We start from the raw sequence: 18,440 nt of genomic DNA on the forward strand, positions 1-18,440 counted from the left end.
CAAGAGTAGACCAACACAAAGTAGGTGAGACAAATCACACAATGATGTGGGCTGTGCACCTGAAGTAAGGATGGTATGAACTTAAAGTCATCAGAAGCAAACTGGTGAGTCTGTTACACCACCTGAGGGTGTGAAAGTCTCTGGTTTGACTCTATTCAAATTTCACACTTACTCTCTTTACAGATAAGACTTTTATTAACCTCATGTTGGGGTATAAATGATTCGAATTATGCTACCAAAGAACACAACCTCTAATACAAACATTTAACTGGAATTATTTTGATGATAAAACTACAATTCAATTTATTAACCTCATGTGGGGGTATAAATTATTTGAAATATGCTACCTAAGAACAAATCTAATACAAACATATAACTGGAATTCAATTATTTGACAACAAAACTACAATTTAATGAAGTATGCACAGTATTAAATATCTAATAGAATAATAATAAATCTGCATGTGAAAAGATCTAAACAGCAGTATTATCAAATATAGTTTCTCTATAAAATACATATAATGGGATAGATCCCAGTCTTATCAAACCCCTGCCTCACCACACTATATTCGGCTTTATTTTAAAGTTAAAATTTGCATTCTGTGACTACAATTTAAATCTAATTTTGAAATATAGCAATTCTTAAATGGCCAGATACTAATCTACTGGTTTACAGGATCATGTGAATCTGCCATCTGACACATGCTATAAATGTGACTTTTGACCCTTCTTCTTAGAGAATGTATCTAAGTGACATCAGCACGATGGCCTGCATGAGGAGGACACATCCTGTCATGCTCTCTACTGCTGCGCCTGGAGGAGAAAGAGAAACATATCTGTAAATCTAGGGCTACAATTGTTTTTATAATAAAAATGCAACTAAAAGATCCAAATGTAATCTGTATCTAGAAGATTTTCCACCCTGGTTTCACAGACAAGGCTTAAGTCTAGTCCCAGACTAAAATGCATGTTTGAGCTGTTTTAACTGGAAGGAACTTGTACTGATATATCTTAAAATATGTCAGTGCCATTGTTTTGTCTCAAGATGCACATCAGTAATGTTTTTTAGGCCACATTTATAAAAGCTACTTAAATGTCCTAATTGAACTAAGATAAGATTGAACTAAGAACTTAATCTAAGCCATGTCTGTGAAACTAGCACTTCAACTTTTTACTGAGTCACATATCACAATGTGTACATTCTTGACAACTATGACCAGCACAGGTTTTTCCAACCTATTCTCACAGGAAAACGTAACTATTTTAGGAGGTGGCGATTTCATATGAATTCGTAGGATTTTTAAAAGAAAATCATTATGAAGGACCGCCCCTAAATTTACCCATCACTGGGGTTTAAAACAGATCGTACATCAACGTACGATTGAGATTGCACGAATTAGCCACCGATTGAGCAAACCGTAAAATAGTTACAAATTGCTGTGAGATTGTGTCGGTTTTCAGGTTGAAACCTTCTCCTGTCACTCGCCTCCTTTTAGTGGCAGTGGGGCAGCTGGGACTGATCCACTGGGGCTTGTACTGGAATCTCCAGTGGGCACTTCAGCATGTGCAGTTTTCAGTCCCACGGCTTCATCCAGTGCAGCCCTTTGATCGACTCTCAGCCCTGAGCGCTGAGCCTCCGTGACCATTGCAGCATTTTCAGGACCCAAAGCCTTCAACTGGCTGACTGACATTGCCTGAACACAAATTATAACAGTAACTTCTTTGGGCGAATTCCAAATGGCATTTTTGCAGGGAAGGGGATGCCATTTGAGGGGCATTTCAAACAAATGTGAACACCTGAATCCCTTCACGAAGGGCCCTTCCACAAGTCCATTTTTATCGATTGCCTCCAAAATTGCACACTCTAAACCGCTAAAAAAGTATGTTCAATATAGCACTAATATATTGTAGGGACAAATGCAATTTAATGAGGAAATTACATTTTCATTCATTGCTCCCTTCGCCAAGTGCATACCAAACGGCTACATTATGAAACTCAAGTGCCCTGCTCACTCCAAAGTCTCTACTTCAAAGACTCTGCCCTTCAAAATGAGTAGGGCAAAGGGATGCTCATTTCCAAATTGGCCTTTGCCCATTATTATTGGATGAGTGCTAACCCTGAACTGAATTGAGCTGGATGACACCACTGTTTTCTGCAGTGCTTTATAGCTGATTCGACTTTGTGTCATAATTGATGAATTTTGCAACATCGACACTGTGAGTGAACTGAATTGAATCAACTTTGAACTGATTCAAAGTGAATAACAGCACTATTGTCCTCTGTAAAGCTGCTTATAGCTGAGTTTCATAACACAGTTTCATAACACAGTTATTGAACTGAACTGAATCAACAACACTGAACCAACTTCAGCTGATTAATGACACCATTGTCTTTTTAGAGTTGCTTTACAGCAGAAATTAAATTTTTCTCATATTTGATGAAATATGATAATTATTTTCCTGTTTATTACTGTGAAGCTGCTTTGAAACAATCTGTATTGTATAAAGGTGACTTGACTTTACTTACAGATCAACTCAATTAAAGGTGCAGTAAGCGATTTTCAAGAAAAATTGTTGAACACTGTTGATATTTGAAATGAACCCAAAGAGAAACAAAATAATGTTTCGCAAAAAATAAAGCAAAGATGACCAACAAACAACAAGTAAGGACAAAATATGAACGTACAGTACACAAGAGTATACAAGCAAGAGTGTGTTGTTAGTCGCAAGCAGCACACCAGCTCCAGACAAACAATGACACTCAATACCAATGTTACTCATCTATGTAGTAGAAACAATGCAACCTCTGCATTACTTTTCAGGCCTTCAGGTCTCTCCAGCGCTGGAAAGCTTTTCTAATATTAACGTGGGTCCTAAAGCTCTTGCCTGATCATAACCCTTTCTTTTCCAGTGATATTCCTCTGATCTTTTGTCTTTTGTAATGTATCATAGCTCTTTCTGCTGTCTTTTTTCAAATCTCCCTCTTCCTCCCTCTCTGTCGTCCCCCAGTATGAGTGTACACGCCCCCTACTGCTGATTGGCTACAAAGTTTGTTGTGGTTCTCAGTCCGATCTACTTGCAACAGCGTTTCTCAGAAATCTCTTACTGTACCTTTAAGAACTGAGGCAACATAAGATATGTGATAATAACTGAACCAGGAGCTAAATAAAAAATAAGATAAACAAAAAAGAGAGAAAACTTACAGCTAAATTTAAACAAAAAAGAGAGAAAACTTACAGCTAAGTTTAAACAAAAAAGAGAGAAAACTTACAGCTAAGCGATCCGAAGGTATGAGAGGGATGGCGGACCGCTGGATGAATGGCAAGACGGTTGAATTTAGACGTCCCAGCTCAACAGTGCTTAGACCAGCTAGAAAGAAATTCATTGACAAAGGCAGTTCTTGCATTTTAAATATAAACTATTTACATGTTAAACTAAAAGTAGCTGTCCTCACCAATGATGTTGCCCATTTCACTAACTTGAGCTTCAGTCCAAGTTTCTGGCTTTCCAAATGCAGCCACTGCCTTTTCCTTAAGACGATCTCTTACGTTCAGAAGACAAGAAGCACGGCCCACCGCCTCTACTGCCTCCCTAGTACAGACACATATCACAGGGCATCACAATGACCAGGTCTACAGTATTCGCGTAACAGTAGCTATGTTGTGCTGCAGTGTACATAAACATACTTGAAAATGAATAGCCACAAATGTGCAAGTACCTAAAGCTGGTGGAATTGAGCTGATCAATCTGAGCAGGTTGTAGACCACAGATAAACTGTCCCAGTCCCATCATCTCCAGATGTCCTAGTCCAGTAACGTTGATTCCAGTCACCCTTTCAAAAGCCAGCCAGATGGCTGTCCTCTGCAGAATCCATCAATTTCAGTATTTTTGCATTTTTTGTATATATTTAATCTATGCTAAATACCAAAAAATAAAAAAAATACATACTCTACCATTCAAATGTTTAGGGTTGGTAAGATTTTTCAATGTTTTTGAAAAAAATATTTCAAGGCTGCATTTATTTAATCAAAAATATTACAATTTCAAATAACTGTTTTTCAGCATCATTACTCCAGTCTTCAGTGTCACATGATCCTTCAGAAATCATTTTTCATATATGCTGATTTGGTTCTCAAGAAACATTTCTTACTATTAATGTTTAAAAGTATTGTGCTGCTTAATATTTTTTTGTGAAAACTGTGATACATTTTTTTGTTCATGATTCTTTGATGAACAAGTTAATTTATTTGAAAAGGAAAAATATTTTTACTGTCACTTTTGAACAGTTTAATGCATCCTCAGTGAATAAAAATATTAATTTCTTGCTGGGTCCCAACTTTTGAATGGTAGTGTGAATAAATAAATAAATAAATAAATAAATAAATACATATGCTTCTTTCATAGCATTCTAGATGTTGTTTGGTGACTGAATGTGTGCTTGTTTGTATTACCTGTGCCTGGGTAAAATTGCAGGCAGTCAGCATTTCTAGAGTGTCCAGTGAGGCGATGCTGAGGTTGCCCAGCTCTTCAGCACTGAAACCCTGGCAGATGCAGCCCAGTTGAGTAATCTGGGACTCATTCAACATTGACACACTACCCCATGCCTGCAATAAACAATAGACATTGTCTTTGATCACTGCATGTAAATGTTTTTTTTTAATTCTATTATTGTGCATATATTAGAATGTAATATTTTTTCTAGACTTTAGCAACCTTAAAGTGTGTGTGTTTGTGTGTGTGTGTGTGTGTGTGTGTGTGTGTGTGTGTGTGTGTGTGTGTGTGTGTTTGTGTGTGTGTACCTCTACAATTTTTGCTTTGAGTGCATCCAGTTGTTCTGTGCTGTAGTTGTTTATCTCTCCTAATGTTGGCACGGCATCTTTAAAAGTCTGCATGGTCATTTCACTGAGCTGGGTGGGAGTCCAGTATACATTCCCCTGTTTTAGGTCCTCAATATAAACGAGTGTAGGCTCTAGAGTAGACATCACTGTGAGAGAAACCGCCACTGTCAGAAAGATAAAATAATTTCCACTATTGGTTATTCTCTGAACAATAAGAATATCATTAATTGTCTGCTTTCACAAAGACATTGTTTTTCTACCATATGCACTTTCTGGCACACATACCTTCACGCCTCCTGCGATTTTGTAATGTGCTACTTGTTTTGAGCTCAAAAAGTTTGCGGCGAAGAGCAGAGAGATCAAGCCATGAGCGGAATTCCTTTGGAGGAGGAACAACAGGCTGACTGGGCAAACTATCCATCAGATCTGACAGATATGACTTCAGCCATCTCTACAGGACAGAAGAGCAGGATGGATTGGTAAATAACACACAAAAAAAATTATTTTGTAAGATTGTGGAGAAAAATAACTCAGTTTAACTGAAATAACATCTGCCAGTTATAAATAACACATCTGTTATGGAATGGAGGACTAAAAGTGCCATTCAAAATAAAATGAAGGAATCAATTATTAATTAATTTATATGTATTAAATGTAAATTTAAAAACAATCACCTGTAAAATAAATAAATGACATTCTTACTTTAGATGGCAGCTTTTCAACAGCAGTGTCATTAAGTAACAAAAGAGGACCAAGTGCCCTCATGTCCACTTCTGACCAGTAAGCAGGGTCCCTTGTTTAAATGAAAAGACAAATATATTATTAACACCAATGCAAAATGTCTAATTCCAGCACAACTGAATGTTTTAAGGATGGGAAAAGGTTGTTGTTTAATGTAAAGATTTTTTTCTCTTGTCACAGCAGGCATAACCTCTTTAACAATGAAAAAAAAAAAAAAGCAAGTGAGATCTGAGGTCTGAGGTTATGTGTGAGATTGTGGGTTGTGTGAAGCCACTGTGGTTTGTATGATGCTGTTACCCATATGTGCCTGTAAGCAGTCTGAACAGATGCTCTCTGTGCTGTTGTTGGATATACTGACAGGAAGCGAGAGCCTGCAGGGTGGAGTTCAGAGCCGCGGGGTTCAGAGAGGAGATCCAGGCTGGGTCTAACTCACACACCAGAGGGCCTAGAGTCAAAACCTCTGCTGCAGACAGATCAGAGACATTCCCCTTCTGCACAGAAACAGGATACAGGTTACAGGATACAGAAGTCAGAATACAGAATATCTTTTTATCTCTTCTATACGGGGTGGTGATGGCGCAATGGATAAGACACATGCCTTTGGTGTGAGAGACCTGGGTTCGAATCCACTGTGAGACACCAATGTGTCCCTGAGCAAGACACTTAAGCCCTAGTTGCTCCAGAGGCGTGCGACCTCTGACATATCTAGCAATTGTAAGTCGCTTTGGATAAAAGCGTCAGCTAAATTAATGTAAATACACTTACAGACAAGACTGACTTACATTTGATTATTCAATGTCTGTATGCCTGAATACTGTTGATTTACCTGAACAACTTTAACTTAACTGTTTATTTAATTTGTATCTTCGTTCTGTTACATTTATTTGTAATTCGTTAATCTTATTTTATTGCGGACAATTTACTTGTCTTTAATAATATTTGAACTTTATATTAGTCAGGATAGTTTTTGCTTTGGTACTGAAATTGGAATCGAGAATTGAGCAATTTCACTGGTATCTAAAATCTTGGTGGCATAATCTTATTACCCTACTAAGTTTTTAGTCAGAAGATTTATTTATTTTTGCTTTAGTCCATGAAAAGCAGTGCAGTGAAATGCAAAACGCATTCTGTGTGAATGGCCCCTTAGTCTAGCATATTTTTTTTATTTTATTTGTTTTATAGCAAACACATTAAGTCTGACTTTATTCTGGTAATAAAATCAATTCATGATGGATAAGTCCCACCCTACAATTTTTCTGGTTGAATATCCTGTTTTACTCAGAAATGCGTCACATTACAGCAGTGAAATGGGTTGCAAAACGCAACGTGGGGTTTTTAGACATAAGAAGAAAAGCGTGTGCGTTTATTACCAGGCAGCCAATGGCTCTTCTGGTCAGTGCGTAGCGTGCCGGAGAACTGTTTGGCAGAAAGGTCAGGTTCACTTGCTTCATCTTCTCCATGAAAGCAGGACACAAAGCATCTGACAGGTTTTGAATCTTCTCCACTCTGAATGTGTCATGACAGTGTGGATACGTGTGAGAGGGTGGAAAATGAAAGAAAAAGAATATCCCGCCCGTCTTAGCATATGATTTCAACTTAGTGTAAATTGAATAATTAGTAAGAATTTAAATGTAAATGTATGTTAAATAGCGTTGTTCTGTTCTTACGGTAGATGGATGAGTAGCAGAGCTGGGATGGCCTGGAGTTCAGCGTTTTTAATGTCACTGAAATATCCTGGTCTCTGTTCCTCCAGACTTGCAAAGAGTTTTTGAGCTGCACAGCGAATCTGAGAATGAAAAAACACAAAATTATTTTTTTTATAGATCATGGAAAAGTGGCAGAGCTGATTAAAGAAAATGAATGAATATGTGATGTTTACCTGAACCCTGGAGAGCCAGGCGTAGGATTTGTTAAGTGTCTGTGCCATATCCAAAGCATCAGTTCGATAGATTTTTCCAATCATTTCACAAGTGACACCTTGTACAGCCTGACCCAGCTTTCTGTTGAAAACACCGTGAGTTTGATCAAGATAGTGCTTCTTATGTGGACAACATACATTTTTATTATTAAATATGTGTTTCATTTAAAAAAAAATATTAAAAAATTAGAGGGATTTAATGTACTGTGCCACTTTCATAAGAGGGATTTAAATTTATTTATTACCATTTTCATTTAGATATTATAATTTTTTATTTAAGTTTATTTTATTTTATTTTTTATTTTCTTTCTCCCATTTAAAAATGATTATTTAAGGGCTATGTAAAGTTAACTGTATTATGTTGTAATCATAAAGAGTCTTACCGTAATTCGCTAATGTTGATCTTATTACCCAAAATCTTCTTCAAAAGGAAAGCCGACTATACAGAGAGGAAAAAAATAGAGAAAAATGTATGGAATTGTAATAGATTTGGATTTTTATATGACTGTCTAGTTTGTGTACTTGAGCAGGAGTCCAGCCGCGTCCCTGTAGCTGGTCCACAGAGCTGAGGTCTGCCTTCTCCAGCATGGACAGAGACAGAGAAGAAAGAAGAGAATCTGGCAAGCCTTTCACCAGTTCAGATGCGTTCACATCACGGCGGAACTGAGGAGTTGACAAAACCAGGAGAGAGAGAGAGAGAGAGAGAGAGAGAGAGAGAGAGAGAGAGAGAGAGAGAGAGAGAGAGAGAGAGAGAGAGAGAGAGAGAGAGAGAGAGAGAGAGAGAGAGAGAGAGAGAGAGAGAGAGAGAGAAAACTCAAGGAAGAGCCATAACAACTTTCATTAATACTTTTGAGGTCACTTGCAATTTGCAAACAATAGAGCTTTTCACACTTGAAATAGTTAACCCTGAGTCGTTCTAAACTCCGGGTTAAACGTAATCCTGGGTTATCTTCCTTTACTTTTCACATTACCCATAATTTACCTGGTGTAATGGAGTTTAAAATTCAGGGAAGAAGGAGGCGGGAACCGGCGAACATTTAAACATTTTAATAATAAAATAAAACAAATACAAAAACAAAAGTATCCGCCATCAGCCCCTCACGGACGACTGCTGGTCCCACAAAACAGAAACAAAACACAATATAAAATCAGGCCTGTTCCTCTCTCGATCTTCACTATCGTCGCATCTGCTTTTATGCTTCCGCTCCTCTGTGAGAGATGCGAGACTGGTGCGTCTCACAGGTGTCATTCACTATCACTCACGCCACCGGTCTCGGCCTCATCCTGTTCGCCACACCTGGGTATTCATAACATGTCTTTTCACACGGTTCCTTCACACGGTTCCTTCCTCCGTGGGAATGAAGTGGTGTGAATGGCCTCGAGTCTCAAGGAGGAGGTCCGAAAGTATAAAACGAGGAGTGGCGACAGTAAAGGACGAGAGAGGACCAGGCCTGGGACATTATGTTGTTGTTGCTTTGTGTTACTTTCATTTTGGTGTTTGTTTATTTTATGATTAAAGTTTATGTTGAACATTTGCTGGTTCCAAGCCACCTTCTTCCCTAAACCTTTAACATTGCTACACCAGGTTTAATGTTCTTATTTGCATATTTGTGATGTCAGTGTGACTAATTGGCTGAACGCTGAACGTGATATGTTTACATGAAGACTCAAGCATTGCGCATCCTCATAATATTGCAGACCATCCGGTACTATCAAGTTTATCCTGACGTTTTGGACTTTAAAATAACACTAGGTAACTTTTCAACCTTCATAATATATTTCCAAGTTTTTTGTGATGGTACATCGACTTACAATAGGTTGAATGACACGTCTGCCATAGCCTGACGGGGTCTGTAGCGTTTTTAATCGTACTTTTAAACTTCGGGTTTCGGGTATTAACCGGCGAGCAAAGAGAACTACAAAATTTGACTGCTTTACGGCATATACGTCACTTCCACCACCACCACCCCAGCATTGGGCCAGTGTTTTCTCGCTGGCATGAGCTGAAGGAGGAGGAGGGGTGCCCGGGGGAGGGGATTGCTTGCATACTATCTCTTAGTTTTTTTTTGTCTGCCTGACTATGTTACGGAAGCTATCTTATCCTCCGTTTATCTTCATGAATCAAGTAATGATAGTAGAGTAGCAAATTATCAATCTGGTAGCTAGTAAACGATATTATAGTTTTTGATGGTTAGCTATCCCTAGCATTCTCGTTCTGATTTGAACTTTGCAATCGATGAAATGCAAATAGCAAATGTTTGACCTAAAAAGTGTACTCTACTCAACATGTAGCCTACATAGAAAAAAATCAAATGAAAGCATATGTCTAAACGGCGTGTATAAGTTTGATAGGGGCTACATTCTTGCAAGTAAATATATAAGATGTACAAAATCATATTTTAGGATACCTAACATGTCTGTGATATTTGTTTATTTGTCTTGCCTCAAGCTATAATGCAAATTGATTTGTAAAATTTGCAGATTCATTTATGGTAGCTTGATATTATAATATTGACGATATATGGTTATTATCTACAACTCAAAGATTGCATTGAAGTATCATATAGATTCAGTAAAACGGTAACCAATAGACTAGGCTACTATAATGACACTGGCTTGTAAACGTGATCATCGCGATCATTTGTCGTTAGAAAAATAATAAAACCCATGAAATTATATTCATATGACATGCTGAAATATATGCCACTGTACCTGGGATGAAGACATTTCACACGCGACGCAAGCAGAACACCTGCATGTGACCTCCTCCTACAGTGTTCAGGGCTATCATGGTTGTCAACAAATGCACGTGCATGTAGGATGACAGAGTTTACGACAGTAGTAGAGGACAATACTGTTTCCCAACTGTAGGGGGACCCCGAGAGCAAAAGTTACCTGGCGTTACTTTAAACTTAAGAATAAAAAAATCTACAAAACCAATTGTAGAGTTTTCTGTCACCTTTTGACATATCTCCCCTCAAACGCTAAGTTTATACAACACATAGTGTTTCCGTACCTGTCCAAAGCATATGAATATGAGGTATGATATTAGTTGTCGGTTGTTATTAAGCATCTAGTGGTAACATTATAACACCGCATTGTTTGGCAGTGCAGGGTCAACAGCTCAAAAGTGCGAACCTTGCTCCGGAGCAGGGTATCATTACCCCGGGTAAAAAACTGTGTTAACCCTTAGTTCTAAATTACAAGTGTAAAACATTGCTTTCACCTGGGATAAAAAGCAGTGTGTAGAATGATGATAACGCGGGGTTACGTGCAGTGTGAAAAGCCGTAATAAGAGTTTCATTCTCCTTATCTTTTCCATCTCTTTCTGAACAAACTCATCTGATTCTTACCGCTTCCAGTAATGTTGCTCTCTGTAGGGAGGACATCTTCTCACTCATCGTTTCCAGGGCTTCATTTCCCAGCAGACCTTTTGCCTTCACATTCTTGAGGACGGCACTGGCCACCCCTCTCACCATCGAACCCAGAGACAGCAGCCTGTCATTACTTATATTCTACAAAAGAAAACATTCTTGTGAAAACAATAAATGGGTGAATCAAGAAGCAGAAAACAGCCTGCGTAAACTGAGCAAAAAATCAAACCTTAGTAGCTTGTAACAGTTTCTGAGCCAGAGTTTTAGCTTGAGCTGGGCTCCATTTGGCCTGACTCAAGCTGCTGAGGGTGTTGTTCAGGTCCTCAGGGGTGAAGCGGGACAGCATGGAAAGTGGAAGAACAGACACAGAGGATCCCAGAGACTGGAGCATCTCAGGAGAGGAAGAAAAACCATCATCTTTCTCCAGAATGTTCTGTACTAACTGCCTCTTCACCTGGGGAGGGTTGATTGGAATGACAATAAGATTACAGTTACGCTACAAATATTTAGGAGCAGCAATGACTCAATAAAGTGGATGTTCTTACCTTGTCTATTTCAGAGTTTTTACAGGCATCAATTTGAGACAGCAGTTTTCTACTAAGATTTAGATTCAGAGACATTGCGCCATCAAAAAAACAAGCCAGAGAGCCCAATCTGTAAAAACAGAAAGAAGTTGATGAAACAGGATTGAATATGTTTCGAAGGACAAAAAACAAAACAAAAAAAAACAATTGCTTGATATCTCACAATGTAACTTTATACTTTACAACTTTGTTTTTAAAACAATTGTGACATTATATTTCACAGTGGTAATTTATATCTCACTTTATATTTCATATGGAACTTTACATTCTCCAGCCACTTTATTGGGTACACCTGTTCGACTGCTTGCTCACACAAATATCTAATCAGCCAATAACATGGCAGCAACTCAGTGCATTTAGGCATGTAGACATGGTAAAAAGAAAACGATCTGCTCAAGTTCAAACTGAGCATCAGAATTGGGAGGAAAGGAGATTAAGTGACTTTGAACATGGCGTGGTTGTTGGTGTCAGATGGGCTGGTCTGAGTATTTCAGAAACTGCTGATCTACTAGGGTTTTCATGCACAACCATCTCTAGGCTTTATATGGCCTGAAAAAAAAAATCCAGTGAGCAGCAGTTCTGTGGGTGAATATGACTAGTTGTGATGCCAGAGGTCAGTATTTTGGTAATTGCAACTTCATTTCACATTTCACATTTCACAATGTGGCTTTATATCTTGAAACTGCGAAAACTTTGTTTCTCAAAATTGTGACTTATATTTTATACATTTTATAACTTTTTATAAAATATTTCTACTTTTTTCTTGTTATTGTGCATGACTTAATGTCACAATGGGATCGTTATTTCTAAGTGTGACTGTCTCACAATAAGACTTTATTTCTTATTTTAAACTTTCGAGTTTTTAATCACACAGTTACCTTTCTATTTTTACCATGGAGCTGCAATGGCTTCCAGAGGAATCAGTGTATCACTTCTGTTAACTTGAATATCATTTACCAAAGACATGCACTTAACACACACTCATAATGCAGATCCTAACCTGTCAATGTATTGAGTGAAATTCTCACTGCTGGAACACTCTAGTTTCAAGCGTTGAAAAAGTGTCCGGCCCAGGGCGGGGTGTATTCCAATAACATTATGAAAAGATGGAGAGAAATCTGGAGTCCTAAAAAACTCACATAGCTGAGAAAGAGAAAGATTATCATAGTCATTGAATTTGTTGAGTTATAGGTGCTTTTCGATTTAGATTATGTTAGTATGGCTGGTTCTGAGACACAAATACCATGGAACAATACACATAAGAGTTATGATATTGGTTTGCATGTCATGTCACAGACACGGACCTCTTCTTTAGGGATGGTCTTTACTTCCTCAAAAGGCAGCCGGGATAGGAAAGGCCCCATCATTGCCAACATCCTAGCCTTCAGCCAGAGAAATCCAGGGGGACATGTACGGACTGCAGTTGAAGATAAAATAACAAAGAAAAAGAGACAGACAGAAAACGTTGAATGATTGCTTGCAAAGCACTCTCTGAGTAAAATAAAAAAATGCAAATAAATAAAAAATAAACCAAATAACTTAATAATATAAAACAATAATCAAATAATTAATTATAACAATTTTAATTTAATTAATAATTCTCCTCTCTTCATATATCTGTATTGTTTATCTTTGGTGTTTTCCACTCTTCTGTTTATGATCCACTGTATCATTGCTGTTCTCCATATAACTCTCTTATCTTTCCACCACATACCTTTCTGCCTCTGTATTTGTTATATTTTCTTTCCCAATGTTCCTCTCTACCTTTTCAACAGTTTGCCATTCCATTCAATTTTTGTTTTCAGTTCTTTCATCCACTTTTCTCCAATTTACCATTCATTGCAGAATGGTCAATCGCTTCAGCACCAGGTCTGCTCATCATAGAAACCTCATTGACTGATGAGCCATTTGCTATATTAGTCAAGAGAATTGTTGGACAGATTATTTGTGTCTTATGTTAACCATACATTCATATTCTATTCTATTCTATTCTATTCTATATATTGTATACAGTACATTACATTACATCAATCACATCACATCACATCACATAAATAATGATTCATTGTTGTGATAAAAGCTTAAAGGTTGCTCAAAACTTACACATGGTAGGTATTTCCAGTGGTTTAGAAGGCAGGATGCGGGAGGCAGGTGCTTTCAGACTGCAGTTAAATTCATTTTGTGCAACTCTTTCTTTGACCCACCCTATAATCTCAATCCTCTGTTCCTCAGACAGAACGCTGAACATCTCACTAAACACCTTCATCCTTGAGCATAATGAGGGAGGTGAGATGACAGACACAAACAGGGAAACACAATTTTACATCAAAATTATAGTTTAAGGTAAAGGTATTCCATAAGTTCAGTCACTTGAGTTTAATAAAAAGGAATAAACTTACATTTCAGCCAGGTGATAACTTTGTGAAAATGCTGGCAGAACAAAGCTAGATGGAGGCATTGTTTCTAAGAAAGGTCTAGACGCCCATAAAAGCTTTGTTAGATCCTCTTTGTTGAGGGATGTTCCATTCTGCATAATGGCCATCCAGGAAAGAGGAGCCACGAATGCCCTCATTAAACAACGAGGGCTCTCCTGAGTGTGCAAATGTAAAAAAGAAGGAAGGTATGTTAGTCCTTTTGCTTCTAAAGGAGGGCAACAAATATGAGGCATTGCCACATAGATAAAAGCTACCAAACTTAAAGATCAACTTAATTAATTCTAAATATATTTGGTCTTATTATATTATATTATATTATATGATATTAATGTTCTAGCACTAACCGTAGTGTTTCTCATGAGCTCAATCATATGGCCCATGTTGGTGCAATTCTGCATCTTCTCAGCAATGTCCTGATTTTATTGTAGATTTCACATCAAGATGAACATAGAATAAAGGTAAAATAAAGATATATGGGTATCTGTATCTCTCTGTATGTAAGCATATAGATTTGGCAAACAATGTCCCTATGTCACTTAGCTAAATATGAAAGAACCCTATGACTGGTGTCTTTTCTAAAGTTGCAAAAAGTTGTATTGTTGTATTGGGATTAGGCTTCGGGTGAGAGTTAGTCTTGTAGTAACTAAGTGTCTTTAACATCCAAAATAAGTAAATTGGAAGCCCCTAGTTAGAAAGCTACCAAATGAGTGTGTTTGGAATAGTGAGAGTTACCCAGACTGGGTCCTTCTCATCTGCCGTGTCATTGGACTGATTGGAGCGAGGGATGGAGAAGGATGGATGGAGTGAGGTGAGAAGCTCTACAAATATAGAGATGGGGCTCTGCATCATCTGGTTTTGTGTCTGTGCATATGAGCTGACAGATGAAAGGGAAAATATGTTGATGTTTTCCATGCAATGAAATGTGATCATTAGTATTTAAATATACACCTGGCAATATATCATCAGTTCAATGGCAGACTACCTGTTCAGTGAATTGTTCATTTCAGGCACATGGTAACCTAAAACAAAATAACCACATCATTTATCAAAAGACAATGCATGACAGAGAAAGACAAACACTATCTCTTTATGACTGGAAACAAAAGGAAAAACATTTGAGAAACTTTAATTGCAATCTGACATCAAAATATCAAATTGGATTTATGATTAAAGATTAGTAGATTATGATGTCTAGTAGATTAATACATTTTGTTCTGGGTGTGGGCGACCTTGAATGGAACTTCTTTTTTCCAGCTGAAATATGCAAATATATCCTATACGGTTTCCTTGGGCACTTGCATTTGCATATGGTTCATGTAATATAGCTCTCTACATAATTCATTTTATTAAGTACATGCAGGTGCAACACATAAGTCATTTTGATACCATGATTATGTAAGGCCAAATGTGTTCAAACTATGAGATAATGGCAAATGTGGCTGTATGCCTTCTGACATTTTACCTTTCTTGAAGCATGTGATCATCTGTCAAAAAAGAAAAGAAAACATAATTATGAAATTATGAAACAATTTAAGTGGAAAGTGCAATTTGTTCTTCTGAATAAAACTTATGCACACACACACACACACAAATATTGTTGGTTAATGACTCATGAACAATTCAATTTCATCACAGGATTTTTTCCCCTTATCAGACCCAGACTTAAATATGTAAACATGAAAATCCATCATAAAAATATAAATTTAAATGTAGATAATCCAAACACAGTGTAAAATAAACAAAAAACATTTAAATGTTTATTGAGAGAAAATTATTTATGTACATTTTTACGTCATCCAAATATTTTTAAATGATTTCAAAACAACTGTTAAGAGCATGACTGAAGTAAAGATTCATGTAATAAGTCATGTGATGGAAAAAAGGTAAATATGGCTTGTGAATGTCACGTTCTGTGTTTTTTTTTTTCCTGTTACACTTAGTGTGAATGTTCTTATTTACTGTGTTTAGTTCCGGTTTCCTTTGTTCTCTTGGTTCCTGTAGCTAATTTGTTTCTATAAATTACCATCACCTGTGTCTTGTTTAAATACTTATTTACCTTTGTATTTAATGTCCTGTTGCCTCAGTTCTCAGTTTAGTATTGTCTTTATGTTTCGCTTGTTAAATAGTTTTGTTTTTGCCTTCTGTTTGATTCCTATTTTTATCCTTGTTATTTCAGTTAATAAAAGTACAGGCTGCATACATCCTCATCTCCTCTCCTCGCCTTACCACACAGTCACATGAAGAGAATATTGTATTGGGCATCTTTTCTAATCAAGCTGTAACTTAGTTAAATTGTGCAAAAAAATTAATTATTTAATTGTGTACGTTAAGGATGTATAATATGCTAGCAATTAAATTAGCCTCAGCAAGACAAAACAGTCAGCAATTTTATTCTAAAAATTTAAATTTTTGGTTCAGAAAATAGTGTTTCAGTAGTGCCCATAGATGAGGAAACACCTATTTACCCTACTATAGTGTTTTCAGTATGAGATGCAACCAATGATCTTGTGGTACTACAGTAAGTTACCAATTTCTTGGCCATTTCCCTGAAGTCTGACGGTAGTTTAGGAAAGTCTACTGTTGACTGGTTACGATCAGGCATCACTGGTCCCATCGCAACCTCGGACATTACTGTATAGAATAACAAAACAGTATAACATTTATGATGAAATTAATCACGTTATGTTGCTTGTTGTACTCCAACAAACTTCACAAAACTCTATTTTAGATTTAAATGATTAAATTGAAAAAGTGTTATACTATTAAACTAGTTTACCTGTCACCCAATGGACCAGAAGAGAGAGGACCAAACCCTCTCTATAAAACCCCATCACGTTGTTCCCTGTTCTCTTTCTCCAGATGAGGCTCTACAGACAATATGGATTTAGAAGATTTCAATGAATTCATTGCATTGCAATGAACGCACACGGACATTACAAATAGTCATATTAAGCAATGCTCTCCTGCATATCTAGATATCAGTGACAGCTTTATTATCTGTAATGTCATCGGACACAGGTGAATCACGTTGAAAATCCAGACATACGTAACTGATTACAAGCAAAACAGTTCCATTCAGTTGCACTAATGTTTGCATAGCTTGCATTATTTAAACATGCAAGAACAAAAATTAAACTGTAGATACTCAAATCATTTATGTGATGCATAGGCATGATATTTGAATAGCAATAAAATACATATAAAAATAATAGAATAGAAAGTCAATGGGAATATTAACGGTACATTAATAGGAGATGATGTAATTATTTTATCATTTTAACGCAAAAACCAGAACCATATCAGTCTCCTCCTGTTTTAAAGCACCCCTGTTGTAGGCTATATGTTGTTTTCACATAAATTTGGATATATGTACCAATGTCACTATGGTTTTAGTAGGCATGCCAACTGACTCCCAGGTACTGCATGTATCGTTCTCACAACTACCTGTGAGGATTTGGGATGAGTGCTAGGATACTGCCAGTGTGAGATAACTCTCACTGGAATACAGCTTGAGAAAAACAGCCTTTACTTCTGACCCAGCTGTATGACAAGGCAAATCAGTACAATTTTACCGATGATTGGGTTTCCTTTCATTTGAATAGCTTATTTGTGTTGGCCTTAGAGTATTATGTTGCTCCAAAGAATATTTTCAATTAATTAACTGAGCCCAGATTTATATTTTGCTTTTTTAGTCTGCCTCATAGTAAATTAACCATTTAAATTACATGTCTTTTCATACATTTCGTTCTATTGTTTTCTCTCAAAAATTGCTCTTTAAAAAGGGGTTGTGTCTATTTAATACCCCTCCCTTAATTATTAAACCTTAATAAAACATTGAAGTTAAAAGGGGGTTGCAAAGTACCATAAAAGTGCACTTCATGTAGTTACATGTAAATTAACTGGCATTAATTAATCCAAAAATATTATTTGATATAACAGAATCATCCTGACTACATTAGGTTACACAAACAGAGTTAATTTTGGGGGTGTTAGAGCAAGTAAAAATAGACACAATACAATACAATGTACAATCATCTTTACAGAAGTAGACGTTTGAACAAATGTACTATAGATCTGATAATATATATTTATCTGATTTTGAAATGAGTCCTTCACAAGCTTTACTTAAAAAAACAACAACCCAAAATTGATTTAAATAGTATTACCTCTTTCAGTGAACATGGGCATCACCAATATAAATTTAAAACTAGTGATTTAATTAATCATTATAATTATTTAATTACTAAAAGAAATAAGCTTAAGCAATAAAATGGTAACCAGGATGTTCACGATTATAGGCTAAAACTGTGATGGTACTCACTGTGTGTGAGAGATGATCTTGAGATTTGAGACACAAGTTTAACTGAAGCCGACAGTCTGCTGAACATGTGCACACTAGATTCATTACAACATGATTTTCCACTCTCATGTCCTCTCAACCCCTCCCACCCCAGAATTTTGAAGACTTTCTACGCAGGTGTGACAGCTATGAAATTGCATTTGCAAAATTGTGGGTTCAAGATTTGATTTTCCATCATCTGGCCATTTTT

General features: G+C 36.8%; 2 protein-coding genes across 2 annotated transcripts in view; one reads left to right on the top strand and one right to left on the bottom strand.

The window, feature by feature from the left end:
- znf687a (zinc finger protein 687a) overlaps positions 1 to 885 on the top strand; it is a 17,882-nt gene extending 16,997 nt beyond the window's left edge. Inside the window, exon 12 of the mRNA XM_077210674.1 lies at positions 738 to 885. Coding sequence (XP_077066789.1) covers positions 738 to 754 — 17 coding nt within the window. The 3' untranslated portion in view covers positions 755 to 885. The remainder of the gene's footprint in view (positions 1 to 737) is intronic.
- Positions 173 to 18,276, bottom strand: otoa (otoancorin). The gene is made up of 30 exons (XM_077210688.1): positions 18,212 to 18,276; positions 16,667 to 16,757; positions 16,418 to 16,521; positions 15,353 to 15,374; positions 14,873 to 14,909; positions 14,623 to 14,764; positions 14,235 to 14,303; positions 13,855 to 14,045; positions 13,559 to 13,722; positions 13,289 to 13,366; positions 12,760 to 12,872; positions 12,456 to 12,598; positions 11,417 to 11,525; positions 11,101 to 11,325; positions 10,851 to 11,012; positions 8,020 to 8,160; positions 7,881 to 7,936; positions 7,459 to 7,579; positions 7,247 to 7,365; positions 6,950 to 7,085; positions 5,877 to 6,070; positions 5,541 to 5,631; positions 5,124 to 5,289; positions 4,800 to 5,002; positions 4,452 to 4,604; positions 3,719 to 3,861; positions 3,455 to 3,591; positions 3,272 to 3,369; positions 1,487 to 1,694; positions 173 to 813 (listed from the first exon to the last, which is right to left on the bottom strand). The coding sequence occupies exons 2-30, from the start codon at positions 16,719 to 16,721 to the stop codon at positions 734 to 736; spliced, it is 3,660 nt and encodes a 1,219-aa protein (XP_077066803.1). The 5' UTR covers positions 16,722 to 16,757; positions 18,212 to 18,276; the 3' UTR covers positions 173 to 733.
- Positions 18,277 to 18,440: the final 164 nt, after the last annotated feature.

This window comes from Siphateles boraxobius, unplaced genomic scaffold (assembly GCF_051911475.1).
Source record: "Siphateles boraxobius isolate OS27281-9 unplaced genomic scaffold, OSU_SipBor_1 12, whole genome shotgun sequence".
Classification (NCBI taxonomy): domain Eukaryota; kingdom Metazoa; phylum Chordata; class Actinopteri; order Cypriniformes; family Leuciscidae; genus Siphateles; species Siphateles boraxobius.